At 44.0% G+C, this 13,826-nt stretch overlaps 1 protein-coding gene across 1 annotated transcript; it reads right to left on the reverse strand.

Moving 5' to 3' along the window:
• Positions 1 to 12,705: 12,705 nt before the first annotated feature.
• KCNE4 (potassium voltage-gated channel subfamily E regulatory subunit 4) lies at positions 12,706 to 13,203 on the reverse strand. The gene has a single exon (XM_007956417.2). It carries the CDS (start codon positions 13,201 to 13,203, stop codon positions 12,706 to 12,708), a length of 498 nt encoding a protein of 165 aa, XP_007954608.1.
• Positions 13,204 to 13,826: the final 623 nt, after the last annotated feature.

The raw sequence follows: 13,826 nt of genomic DNA on the forward strand, positions 1-13,826 counted from the left end.
AGAACTAACAGGTCTGTCCTGGAGGAAGTGCAGCCTGAATACTCCTTGGAAGTGAGAATGGCCAGACTTCATCTCATCTACTTTGGTCATGTTATCAGAAGGGACCATTCCCTGGAGAAGGATGTCATGCTTGGTAAGATGGAGAGTCAACGAAATAGGTGAAGGCCCTCAATGAGATGGATTGACACAGCGGGTGCAGCAATGGGCTCAAGTATAGCAAAGATCATGGAGCTGGCATAGGACCAGGCAGTGTTTTGTTCTGCTGTACATAGGGTCACTATGAGTCAGAAATGACTCAATGGCACCTAACAACAACAACAACAACATTAGTAATAACAAACATTAATCTACAGATAGATACATAAGTAGACAGGCTGATCAAGTATTTCTAGGCAAAAGGGAATATACCCTAACCATATAAAAAGTTAGCAAACAATATTTCTACATATGTATTTTTATGTGCCACAAGAATGTCCATATAAATAGAACAGGAGGCAAATTATGATAACTTCTTAGGCACAACCAATCACCTGACGGTGCAAGTTGTTGGACCTGTGGGCTTGAAACCATGGTTGTGGGGGGACATCAAACTCAACTGGCATAACATACTACACAAAAATATTATTCTACATCCTACTTTGGTGAGTAGCAACTGCGGTCTTAAAAGCTTACAAGTGAGGTTGAACAAACAGAAAATAACAAATGCTGGTGAGGATGCGGAGAGATTGGGACTCTCATACACTGCTGGTGGAGCCATAGAATGGTACAACCACTGTGGAAAGCAGTATGGTGATTCTTTAAAAAGTTGAAATTAGAAATACCATTTGACCCAGCCATTCCATTAGTAGGTATATATCCTAAAGAAGTGAGAGCCAGGACAAGAACAGACACATGCACACGCATGTTTATCACACCACTATTTACAATAGCCAAAAAATAGAAACAACCTAGGTGTCCATCAACTGAAGAATGGATAATGAAACTATGGTACATGCACACAATGGAATACTATGCAACCCAAAAGAATAACGTAGAATCTGCAAATCACCACATAACATGGATAAACTTGGAGGACATTATGCTGAGTGAAATAAGTCAACCACAGAAGGACAAATATTGTATTAGTCTGTTTTTGTAAAAAGGAAAGGAAAGGTTTAATCTGTGGAAGGAAATTTTCTTTGTTGGTTACCAGGAGTGGGAGAGTAGAGTAGGGAACACTGTTAGATAGGTAGAGACAAGTATTGATTTGGGTGAAGAGAAGGGCAATGTACCAAATGTGAGTGATCAACACAGTGGCATGGAGGAAGAGAAAGACATAGAGAAGTATACGGGAGGTAGAGACAACAAAGATGAACCCTTTGCACACACAGTACTGCGTGATCAGTGAAGGCAAACGTGGATATACTGGTGGATATATGGGTGGACAGGCTGAACTATTAGGTGTGTCTATGCAGGGGAGGGGAGTGTGCCTAAGATCACGTATAGGGTTGGCAGACAATGTTTCTACAAGTGTATTGTTATGTTCTGTAAGAATTCCCAGGTATATAGTAGAGCTGACAAAGGACAAAGTTGTAGTCACTTCTTGGCCACAGCCAGCTACCCAGAGGGAGCAATTAGTTGGACCTGCAGGCTCAGGACCATAGTCACAGGGGACATCAAGCTCAATTGGCATAACATACTACACAAATATTGCTCCATATCTTACTTTGGCGAGTAGCAAGTGGGATCTTAAAAGTTTGCAAGCTGCCATCTAGATGCAACGATGGGTCTCTCCTTGTTCAGAGCAAAGAAGAATGAAGAATGAAGAAAACCAAAGATTCATGGAAACAATTAGTCACATACCATGTGATCCTCAGCCTATACGACTATGAGACCAGAACAAGATGGTGCCCGGATACCAATGTTAACCGCTCAGAGATCCTGGATAGAGAGGGAGAACAATGTGGAACAAAACTCAAAATCATTTGAGGGGAAAAAAAAAAAGGGACCATGTTTGCGGGTCTGATGGAGCCTGATAGAACCACTGAAACTATGGCCCCTAGCTGACCTTCAGGTCTGGAATTGAACCCACTCCAAAAGACAAGCATATGAGGTGAACATTTACACTAGGTAGACACACTCCTTGGAGAGAACAATCATGGGAGAATAGAAGGGCTGTGTACGCACAGGGAGACGGGCAGGAGTGCATGGAGGAAAGGACATAGGAAAGAGGTAACTACGGAGAGGAAGTGGGAGGAGAGCTATTGCATTGTGGTAAATTGTAGTCAATGTCGTAAGACAAAGTGTATGTGAAATGCTGTATGGAAAGTGAATTTACTCTGTAAACTTTCAACTAAATCACAATTTAAAAAAAAAAAGAAAGGAAGAATCCTACCAACTCATTTCACATTTAAAAAAAGACCATGTTCTACTCTTACTTTCATGAGTAGCAACTGGGATCTTAAATGCTGGTGAGTGACCATCTAAGGTGGAACTAATGATCTCTAGCCAACAGAAGCAAAACAAGAGTGAAGAAAATAAAAGACACAGGAAACAATTAATCCAAGGACTGATGGACCACAAGAATGCCAGCGTGCACGACCCTGAGATGAGAAGAACTAGATGACACTGGCTTTTTCTGCTGACTGCTCTGAAAGGGATCACAATAGGAGGGCCCAGATACAGTGACAGAAAAAAGTGAAACAAACCTCAAAATCATTAAAAAAAAGACTTACTGGTCTGATGAAGATGAGTGGAACCCCCGACACTATGGCCCTTAGACACCCTTCAAGCTGGGAACTGAACTCAACTCCCCTGGCTCAACTTCCAGCCATATGTTAAATAGGCTACTTCCGTGGTGATACCACCTCAGAAACCCAAGGAGGGGTCGCTATGAGTCAGGTCTGACTCGACGGCACACAACAAACAAACAAACAAAATAAGGAAGGTATACACTCATCAGAACAATCAACTGTAAGAAATCAAAAGGGCAGCATTTGCCCAACAGAGCTAAGAAGACAGGAAGCCATAGGAAAGAAAGATGAAGGGAAATGGTAAGGACAAAGGAAGTGGTGGGAGTAGCGTTACATTGCAGGAATTGCAATGAATGTCAAAAAACAAAATGTATGTGCATTGTTGAAAAGCAATTTTCTCTGTAAACTTCCACCAAAATCACAGTAAAAGAAAAATATTAGTGTACCTAAAAAATTATTAGTTTCCTTTTTTTGTACTTTAATATTTGTTTGTTTGTTTTATGTCTTTACTGGTCTGAACATACATACAAGTACAATAAGGGAAAATTTCCCTAAAAAAGCACTTATATATCAGGGCTGAGAATATAAAAGTAATAATCAGTGATGTTTCCATTGGTTTTATATCATTTGAAACCCCAATCTAAAGTTGAAACTTCAGGAGAAGGAAAAAAAAAAAAAAAGCTGAACCTTCAATGTTTGCCTTCAAGGTTCATCCCTGATGGACTTGAGGACATCAGCCTGGGATTGTTCTGCACCAGGGGCCTGCCCATGACCAGCTCTACGGTTGGAGCTAGGCTGAAACGTGCAAAAAAGAAAACTGAAAAACAAAAGCCTATGATCTTCAGGCAGGATGATTATTTTCAACTCTGTTTAAATATTTCCCTCCTACTACTTATATCTTCCTCCCTTTTATTAAAATTTCCAGTGATGTCACATTGCATTGCTTTAGGGAAGTGTGCTTACTCCTGCCAGCTAAGATCCATCCCTACAAAGTGCAGTGAGCACCAGGACTTGACCAGGAAAAGACAAGTCAAGGCTTTGAGTTCCAGTCAGGCTCTTGGGACCTGTAAGTAAAGGCAACAACACTAAGTCAAGGGCTCAAGGCAGCTTGAGGTGAAAGGTTCAAGGGAGACGAACTCTAGGTCTTTTGTCTTCACCGAATAGTGAAAGAGATCACCAAGGTAATATACACCATAGTGATTTGGGGACAAATGTCCAAAGACTTGAGTTATAACATCAGCTCTGGTCCTGTTTCTCATTATAACTTAGAACAAGTCACATAACTGTTAAGGTAGTTATGGTTATGTGTCAACTTGGCTGGGCCTGGTTCTGAGTGGTTGGGCAGCTGGATATAGTTATTTCTCATGATGAGACCAGTAATCAACACCACGGTGGAATCTACTGTGAGCAACTGAGTAGGTGCCTTAGGGATGTAGTCTGCTTCAAGCACACAAGAAGAAACTTCAAGAAAGGTCTCTACTTTTTGGCGCACTTGGAACCTGCATTTAGACAAGTCTTCATCCAGCAGGCTGCCATGCTGCCCCTGCCAATTTTGGGATTATTTCTGGACTTGAACTAGTGGCCTGCCATGCTGTTTGAAAATCACGGGACTGTGCAATTGTATACATTGACCTTGGGTTTGTCAGCCTCAGCAGCCAGCAGCTGCCTGAGTTAAGAGATGCCTCTAGCTTCAGTGAGCCAAGAGCAAGAGGCAGAGCTAAAGCCCAAGGTCAAGGGGCCTTCACCTAGCCCCTAGAGCTGGCACTTTGAACTCAGACTTCTAGCCTCCTAAACTATAAAAGAATAAACTTCTGTTTGTTAAAGCCACCCATTTGTGGTACTTTTTGTTAGAGCTGTTGTTGTTGTTATGTGCCATCGAGTCGGACCCGACTCATAGCGACCCCTCCCTGGGTTTCCGAGACAGCATAACTAACTACAGAAGTAGATTGCCCCATCTTCCTTCCAAGGAGTGGCTGGTGGGTTTGAACTGCCAGCCTTCTGGTTAGCAGTAAAGTGCCTTAGGCACTACACTACCAGAGCTTGTCTAAAGAGCCCTGATATCACAATGCTTAGTGCTCAGCTGCTAACCAAAATGTTAGTGGTTCAAACCCACCAATGGATCTTGGGTAGAAAAGACCTAGTGATCTGCTGCCATAAACATTATAGCCTAGGAAGCCCTATGGAGTTCTTCTCTGTTGTGTAGGGTCAGATATCAACTCAAAGGCAACTGTTTTGGTTTATATCTATCCAACCTACCCACCCACTTCCAATTAGTTGATTCTGACTCATAGTGACCCTTTAGGACAGAGTAGAATTTCCTCATAGGGTTTCAAAAGCTGTAAATCTTTATGGAAGCAGACTCCTTCATCTTTCTCCTGAGGAGTGATTGGTGGGTTCAAATCACTGATATTTTGGTTAGCAGCCCAATGCTTTAACCATAGCACCACCTGAGCTCTCATACATTAAAAAAAAAAAAAAACTCACTGCCATCAAGTCGGACCTGACTCATAGCGATCCCTCCTTGGTTTTCTGAGGCAATATCACTACCAGAGTAGATTGCCCAGCAGTCAAATGCCTTAGACACTACACCACCAGAGCTCCTTCTTATACATATGCATACATATAGAGAGATTTACTTATATTAGTATAATATATATCCACCTTGTTTTCTGAAAGCAAAGAAGACTTGAAGCACTTGCTGATGAAGATCAAAGACTACAGCCCTCAAAATGGATTACACCTCAGCATAAAGAAAACCAAAATCCTCACATCTAGACCAATAAGCAATATCATGATAAGCAGAGAAAAGATTGAAGTTGTCAAAGATTTCATTTTATCTGGGCCACAATCATCATCCATGGAAGCCGAAGTCAAAAAATCAAATGAAATAGTGCATTTGCCAAATCTGCTGCAAAAGAACTCTAAAGTGTTAAAATGCAAAGATGTCCCTTTGAGGATGAGGGTGCACCTGACCCAAACCATGGTGTTTCCAATTGCTTCATATGCATGTGACAGCTGGATAATGAATGAGTAAGGAAGACTGAAGAAGAATTGAGGTCTTTAAATTATCCTGTTGGTGAAGAATCTTTAATAAACCACAGACTACCAGAACAAACAAATCTGTCTTGGAAGAAGTACAGCCAGGATGCTCCTTAGAAATAAAGATAGTTAGACTTCATGTCATGTACTTTGGACATGCTATAAAGAGGGATTGGTCCCTGGAGAAGGATATCATGCTTGGTAAAGTAGAGGGTCAAGGAAAAAGAAGACCTTCAAAGAGACATGGAATGAGGGATATCATTGTTCATGTTGGTAGATGTTAGCTGACAGCAAAAAATACCAGCAAGATGTTTACCTGTGTTTTATTGACTATGCACAGGCATTTTTGACTTTGTGAATCATAAAAAATTATAGATAATATTGCCAAGAATGGGAATTCCAGAACATTTAATTATCCTCATGAGGAACCTGGACATAGATGAAAAGGCTGTCATTCGAACAGAACAAGGGACTACGGCATGGTTTAAAATCAGGAAGGGTGTGCATCAGGATTGTATCCTTTCATCATGCTTATTCAATCTACATGCTGAGCAAATAATCTGAGAAGCTGAACTATATGAAGAAGAACACAGAATCAGGATTGGGGAAAGACTCATTATCAACCTGAGATAGGCAGATAACACAACCTTGCTTGCTGAAAGTAAAGAGTACTTGAAGCACTTATTAATGAAGATCAAAGAATACAGTCTTCAGTGTGAATTACACTTCAACATAAAGAAAGCAAAAATCCTCACAATTGGACCAATAAGTAACATCATGATAAATGGAGAAAAAATTGAAATTGTCAAAGATCTCATTTTTTTTAGACTCAGAATCAACACTCATGGAAACAGCTGTTGAGAAATTAGACCTTGTATGCACTGAGCAAATCTGCTGCAACAAATTCCTCTTCGAAGTGTTGAAGAGCAAAGATGTAACCGTGAAGACTAAGGTTCACTTAACCCAAGCCATGGTGTTTTCAACTGACTCATATGCATGAGAAAACTGGACAATGAATAAGGAAGACCAAAGAAGAGTTGATATCTTTGAATTGTGTTGTTAGCAAAGAATACTGAAAATGTATTATGAAAAGACCAAACAAATCTATCCTGAGAGAAGAGCATCCGGAACCATCCTTAGAAGTAAGAATGGCCACCTACTTTGGTCATATGGTCAGAAGGGGCCAGTCCCTGGAGAAGGATGTCATGCTTGGTAAAGTGGTGAGTCAGAGAAAAAGGGGAAAACCCTCCACTAGATGGGCTGACACAGTGGCTACAATGATGGGCTCAAGCACAGCAAGGACTGTGAAGATGATGCAGGACAAAGCATGATCTTCACAATCCTTGCTATGCCCTACCTTCTTTCCGAGGAGTGGCTGGTGGGTTTGAACTGCCAGCTTCTGGTTACCAGTCCAATGCCTTAGGCACTATGTTACCAGAGCTCCCATTATATGTATACATACATATATATATTTAACATAACACTGTAATAGACTTAGCTCACAATTTGGTATGATTAAATGAAATAATCAAAGAGGTAACATCTATCATAAAGCAAAGCAAATATTAGCTACATGAATTTTGCCCATTTAATCTCCTTCCAAAAATCAACCAACAAATATTGTGAATCACAAAAGTCTGATCCAAAACTAATCATGGGGGTGCCATAAGATCAGGCCTCCTTCTGTCCCATTGTACCTGGGTTTGCTGTGAGTTGAGGTTGACTCGACAGCAGTGAACAACAACAACGACAACAACAATCATACCATGGTGTCTTTAAGCCTTAAGAACACGTGACACAGGTCGAATACTCTTAGATCCTGCCTAGAGAGAGCCTGGGGCCTGCATAGACGAATATTCTACAAATGTTAAAAACTAACCAAAACAGGAACATTTTTATTGGAATTTGCCTATACGGGGACTATGAGTTTTAGGGGGTCAGGCAAGTGGTCACTCATCTTTAGTGCCCAGCATCTATTGAAGCATATAAAACAGAGTAGGCGCTCAAAACACAGACTTGTAGAGACCAGATGAAGTACGTGCTTGGCATGTAGTAACTGCTCAATGAATAAGATGCACTAAATCACTGCCATCTAGTCAGATCCAGCTCATAGCTATGGTTAATGTTATTTTTATTCCTTTTTTTGTGGAATGGAAGGGAGGGAGGGTGAGAGAATAGGGAAAATGCTGTTAACTATATTTGAACAACAGATTAGCACTCAGCTGCTGACCAAAAGGTTGGCAGTTCGAGCCCACCCAGCACCTCCACAGGAACGAGACTGGCAATCTGCTTGTATAAAGATTATAGCCAAGAGAGTCCGATGGGTCGGTTCTACTCTGCCACGTGGGGTCACCAAGAGTCAGGATCTATCTGAGGGCTGGTAACAACAGAGGTGGCAAGGGGATGCATACACTGATGTAAAGTTCTCTCATGTCTCTGAGCAAGAGAAGGCAGGGTAAGAAGCAGCACCCTGGGATAGGAGGACAAGAGCTCAGCCTGCACTGAGTGGGACAGGGAAGTGGAAGGAGAAGAGAAGATGGGCAGTGCAGGACCAAAAGACGACAGTTTCTCCTTGAGTCTCCTCCTCAGTCCTGAGAAGGAAGGTGCAATTGGCTCAGAGCAATGGCCTGGCCAAGGTCCAAACCCCAACTTCATAAAGTTGCCCTAATGCTCCCATGCCCTCAGGCCCAGGGGCTCCTTCAATCCAGTGACCTTGGCTTATTATCTCCATGGTAACGGCTCACATCTCAAACTGTTCCTTCCTGTGTGGGAGGAAGCATTTCAGAAAGGGGGGAGGCAGGCTTGATCAGTGGCTTTTCTCTCTTGTGACCCTTCTCCTCTGGCAAATCATGTCCTTTTTCTGAACATATCCATCTCCTGGGGAAACCATTCACAAAAGAGGAGGTTTCTGTGGCATTGTTTGAGATACATGCCGGGATACATGTTGAGAAGTAGAAGCCCAACATTGCTTTTCCTGCAGCTTCGTGTGGCGTTCAATATTCCTCAGAGTGTTTCAGTATCCTCTTTATCAGAAGCTCCCCAAAGCGGGAGCTCAGCATCTCGGTCTCACGTTGGAAGAGGAAAGTGCAGGTCAGACAGGCCGGCTAGCTTCCCCAAGGCTGTGGAGCAAGACAACAGCAGAGCTCTGCTACAAACCCAAGCTTCACTGGGGGAGCCCTTACTCAACCCACATCTATACCCTGCCTTCCTGTGTTCCAGCCCCTGCTCCAGCCACTGTCATGGTCACCCAGCTGGCATGTCTGCCTCCAACCCTAGATCCTGCCTCCAGTCCCCTGACCCATGACACTCCACTGGGAGTTTCTCCAGCACAGTGCCCAGACTTTAGGGTAAGGATATTGAACAAATCTATGCTCTGTCCAAACCTAGAGTATAAATTACATTTTATGCTCAGTGTTCGGTCCATTCCACAGCGTCTAGGGTCAGAGCAGCAGTCTACAGGATGATAAACGACCTCCCACAGCTGGGTTCTAGAAGTGCGTGCCTGACCACAAAAACCTCCAATTGCAGCTCCAAAGTGCACCATGGGGTCCACTTTGCAACCATAGCCGCAAGCCAAGAGCACTCATTCCTTGGCCCAGCTTCAGCCTTTCCTGGTAGATTGGACCCCATGATTCTATCTGTGAGGGCAATCTTTTATACCACAGCATCCCTGCCTGCCTTTGACGTCTAAAGGTGTAATTAGAACAGCATGGAGCAAGCAGGACGATCCATTTACCTCATCCCTAACATTTAAGTGTTTTAAAATATGGTTCTAATATCTTAGGTGCACAGGGCCAAATTCCCTGTTCAGTTTCTCACATGCATGAGTAACTCCACACAGACCAAACCCCTTGGGTCTTAGGTTCTGCTTAGAACTTTTTTTTAAAAAAAAAAAAAAAAAAAAAGAAAACAAATACTCCATTAAAACGACATAGTGTACTCTGCATATTTTTAGGACAATTAGAGTTCAGAATTCCCTCTTCTTCCGCCCATGGTAAAAATCTTTTCCTTAACTATTTCCTTACTGAGAATGGTATTCAGCTGGGATAAACTGAGAGCTTTTCTCCTCTTTTACAATCACCTTCTCATCTTACATTGTCAAAGTACCAGCTGGTGGATCAGATCCTTGATGCTACTTGGGAAGGAGCCAAGCTCCTTGTATTGCCAGGTAACTCCTCCACCGAGACAGTGTTTTATGGGCCTGATGGAAACAGTCACTTGAAACAAACAGCCAAACTCAAAGGAAATCGAGAAACATAAAAAGTGAGTACACTTCTGCAATCTGCTTGATTCAAAACGGGTCACGGCTTGGTGATTTTTCTTCAGCTTTTCTGATCATGTGACTAAAACCACAGGGGAAAAAAAAAAAAAAAAGACTACAAATAGATTGTCCAGAGACTTCGGCCTGTGGACCAATGTGGGCCAGAAGGAATCAGAACCAAGTGGGAGGGCCCTAGAAATCAGTCTTAGATGGGAGGAGTCCAGGAGAGAAGGAGGGCCAACCCCAGCTTACAGACTTTGAGCTGCATCAGTCCACAGATTTGTGTTGCTACGAATACAGCAATTCCCTGCCCATGAGTCTGTGCTGCTGGGGCCATACGTGTGGATACTATTTGCCAAGCTAACATGCAAATCAAACCTTTTCTTGCAGCCGAATTTGGAGGAACCTCTTAAAGGCAGATGCCATGTCACTGCAGGTTCAGATCCAAAGGCACTGGGCCACCAAATTAAAAACAGAGATGTTGATGAAAGACCGTGTGCAGTTTGTTTTCCATTCATCGCAAAGCATCTCAAAGGACAGACAAGCCAAGCTTTGCTTATGCCAGGCTTCAGACAGAAATAAGATATGCCTTAGAGAGAGTCTGGCTTGGAAAATGAGCAAACCCCAGAGATGGTTTGGAGAATGTGTCTGTACTTCTTAGAAACTGGAAATTAAGTTGAAGAATCAAAGAATCCGTGACTTCCTGGGGAAAACGTGTTTGTTTATTTAAATTAAACAATATTGTGAAAAGTACAAACTGTTAAATACAGCAGACAACTCTGTACAACTCAATAGAATAAGGAAGAAGTATATACATCACTTCTGAATAGGTGCAGAGAGACTTGCACCCCACTTCAGGATAAAGCAATGGAAAATGTGACAATGCACATGTCTGTCGCAGTAAAGTTTCAGAATTCAAGTGATTCCAGGCAAGGGGCCAAACTTAACTTGGCTTCTTTCAACTAAAACAGCCCCCTTTGGAGTAAATCCACACTCCAAATTTTAAAGTGAACAGAGGGCCCTTTTCCCATAAAACATACATTTCCTCTATCTCTGTGTTAGGGCAGACAGATAAGCCAGCTCCTATTTGCTTAACCATTCCCTGGTGATAGTAGTTAGTGCTGTGACTCTGGTCCAGGAAGATTATCTCTCATTTAAAAAAAAAAAAAAGTTCTTCACTAGAATCAAATTTGCCCTTTGGGTGTATTTCTCTTCCTCCTTGCCTTCACGGTTCTGGAAGGTCTAGGTATCTATGGAGACACTGGCAAGCATGCTGGAATGTTTTTCTCTTAGACTTCTCATTCCCTTAACTGGACGTGTTAACATCATGCCACCAGGAATCCCACACCATGAGCTTTGCAGAGTAAAATGTGGTCTCTGCCTCTTTGGATCATAGCAGGGATGGGTTGGTGGTTCACCCTCAACTCCCCAGTTATATGCGCTTGCAGTTTCCAACTGCTCCTTCAAATAAGCAAATCCCAGCCCTTTTTAGACTAACTGGCTAAAATGTTTTGTTCTCCTCCAGCTTCCACACACCAGGCCTTGCAGAGTTTATCACGGTCTTCAAACTCTAAAGACATCCTCCCAGCCCCCTGGGGATACAATTATTAGAAGTCTCTTGAAGGCAGTAAGCCTTCCTGATGACATGCCCAGGACCACACAGCAAAGGAGTGTCAGGGCCCAGGACCAGGAAACACAGAACTTGGCCCCCAGTTTTGTGCAATCTCTGCTGGGAATGTCCTTCCTGATCTCAGCTACGTGACAGAATACCACAATATGGAGGCCCACAGAATGTCCTTCTCAGCTCAGAAGACGAGGCTGGGAAAATGAGTAGCAGCAGAGCTAACAGTTTGGCCTCATTCAACCCCACCATCATCCCTTCTAGAAAGGTCAGCAGAGGCCCCTGCATGGCCGTTCGGGGTGCAGGTCAGATTCTAGATAAGCCCTTCTGACCAAAAGGGCATCATTTGATGCTGGGCAGTCACTGGTCAGAGAGCAAAAGGTCATAGTTCAAACAAGGGGTCAAAATAGTAGATCATCTCATATAACCCCAGCCAATGTTAACAGGTTTTAAAGTTGCTTTTTTTTTTTTTTTCTTACAGTATGTAAAGGGCCAGGTTCAGATCTCCAGCTTTCTCCCAGCAAAAGTCTTCCATCAAACTTTTTCTTCTAATCCAAAAGAAGCTCTGTAACTGGCTGGGAACTAATGCCACAGGCTCACGGTAGAGGTACTTACAGCCAACCAGATCTAGAACAAAGCTCTAGGCAAGTTAGCGAATCGGAACTAGGCCCTCAGCATGTCCAGGCCGCCCTCTGAGTGGGGCAGAGGCTGCAGGAGTTACCAAGGTCATGCAGTGGGACGGGAACAGCACACTCGTCATCCTGCACCAAGTTCTGAACGCAACCCCAACACCCAGGCCCCACAGTCAACATGCTGCAGGCCTTCCAGGCGCCTTCGTCAGTGGGTTCAAGACACAGGCCCGTCGTGCTCCTCTTGCTGCCGCTGCCGGCTCCACAGAACCTTGCCCCTACCCCACCCCCGTCTGGGGGCTCACCTAGGGTCTCTCCAAAGCGGCAGCTGCCCTGGAAAAGGGAAAGCAGACACTTGCAAAGTGGCCTTGCTCTCACTAAGGGTGCTGGCTGACGGGGTCACCTCCAGAGGCCCCGGGAGTGCTAGGAATTCTGGTGGATGTTCTCCGAGGAGCCTTCGCTGCTTTCGTTGGGGGGCGTCTCCGAAGTCTCCCCCAGCTCGTCGTCTGCCCCCTCCTCCTGGATGGTGAGGTGCACGTCGGGAGACGAGGACTCGGAGCTGACACTGTCCCCTTCCATGGAGCAGAGGGTGCAGGCCAGGGCCGGCGCCACGCTCTCCTGGAGCATGTTCAGCATCATGGGCACGTGCACCGACCTCAGGCCCGAAACCATGGGCAGTGGCTTCATGGCCTCGCCCCAGAGCCGCTCCTCGTCCTTGTACAGCAGCAGCAGGCTGGACTTCTTCTCCCGCCGCTTGGACTTCATGTACCCCAGCATGATGCCAATCAAGAAAACACCGTAGAAGGACATGACCACGAGGACGTAGAAGTACTCGTTCCCCTTGTCGCTGTCTGGCTCCCGGGGGTTGCTGGAGGCCGCGGTGCTGGCGTGGGTGCTGTTCACAAGCTCCATCGTCCACATGGAAGCACTGCTCACCCAGCAGGGGGCTGGAGAGGAAAGCCGCAGGTTAGAACTCTCCCACAGCTCAATGCCAGGAGCCAGGGGAGCAGGAGCCTTGTACAACTGCAATATTTGCATGGCTTGTAAAATGCATGCAGACAAAGAGGCTAGAGGCAGCCAAATGGTTAACAGCAGTTGTGCATGAGTTGGAGCGGATGGGACAGGAGACAAGAGGAGGTCAGGGAAGACAGAAGGACTTTCAACTGTTAGTTTCTACCTGTCTGTCATGTTTGCATTGCTTAAAATGAGCTTGTATTACTTTTGTAATACAAAAGGAAAAGTCAACATAAGACAAAGAAGCCTAAAAGAAAATGAATAATATTTCAAGCACTGGTAAACTTTTTTTAACTGAGCAGAAAAAGTTGGTATTTTGCATCTAAAACTTAAAACTATTTTTAATTCAAAGCAGTTTCCTTGGAACAGGAAAAAGAAACAGGATAACCTTACCCACTAATTGCTAGCAATATCACACTCTCAAATGTTTCTAAAGCAGGATAGCACTGCTAACTTACCAGAGACTAAGAAAATCGTCCCAAGTTCTGAATCGCCACGTCGGAGGGCGTCCTTCCTCTGAGCAGGGCTCA

Source organism: Orycteropus afer, unplaced genomic scaffold (assembly GCF_000298275.1).
Source record: "Orycteropus afer afer isolate SDZICR_OR568_19922 unplaced genomic scaffold, OryAfe1.0 scaffold00002, whole genome shotgun sequence".
Classification (NCBI taxonomy): Eukaryota; Metazoa; Chordata; class Mammalia; order Tubulidentata; family Orycteropodidae; genus Orycteropus; species Orycteropus afer.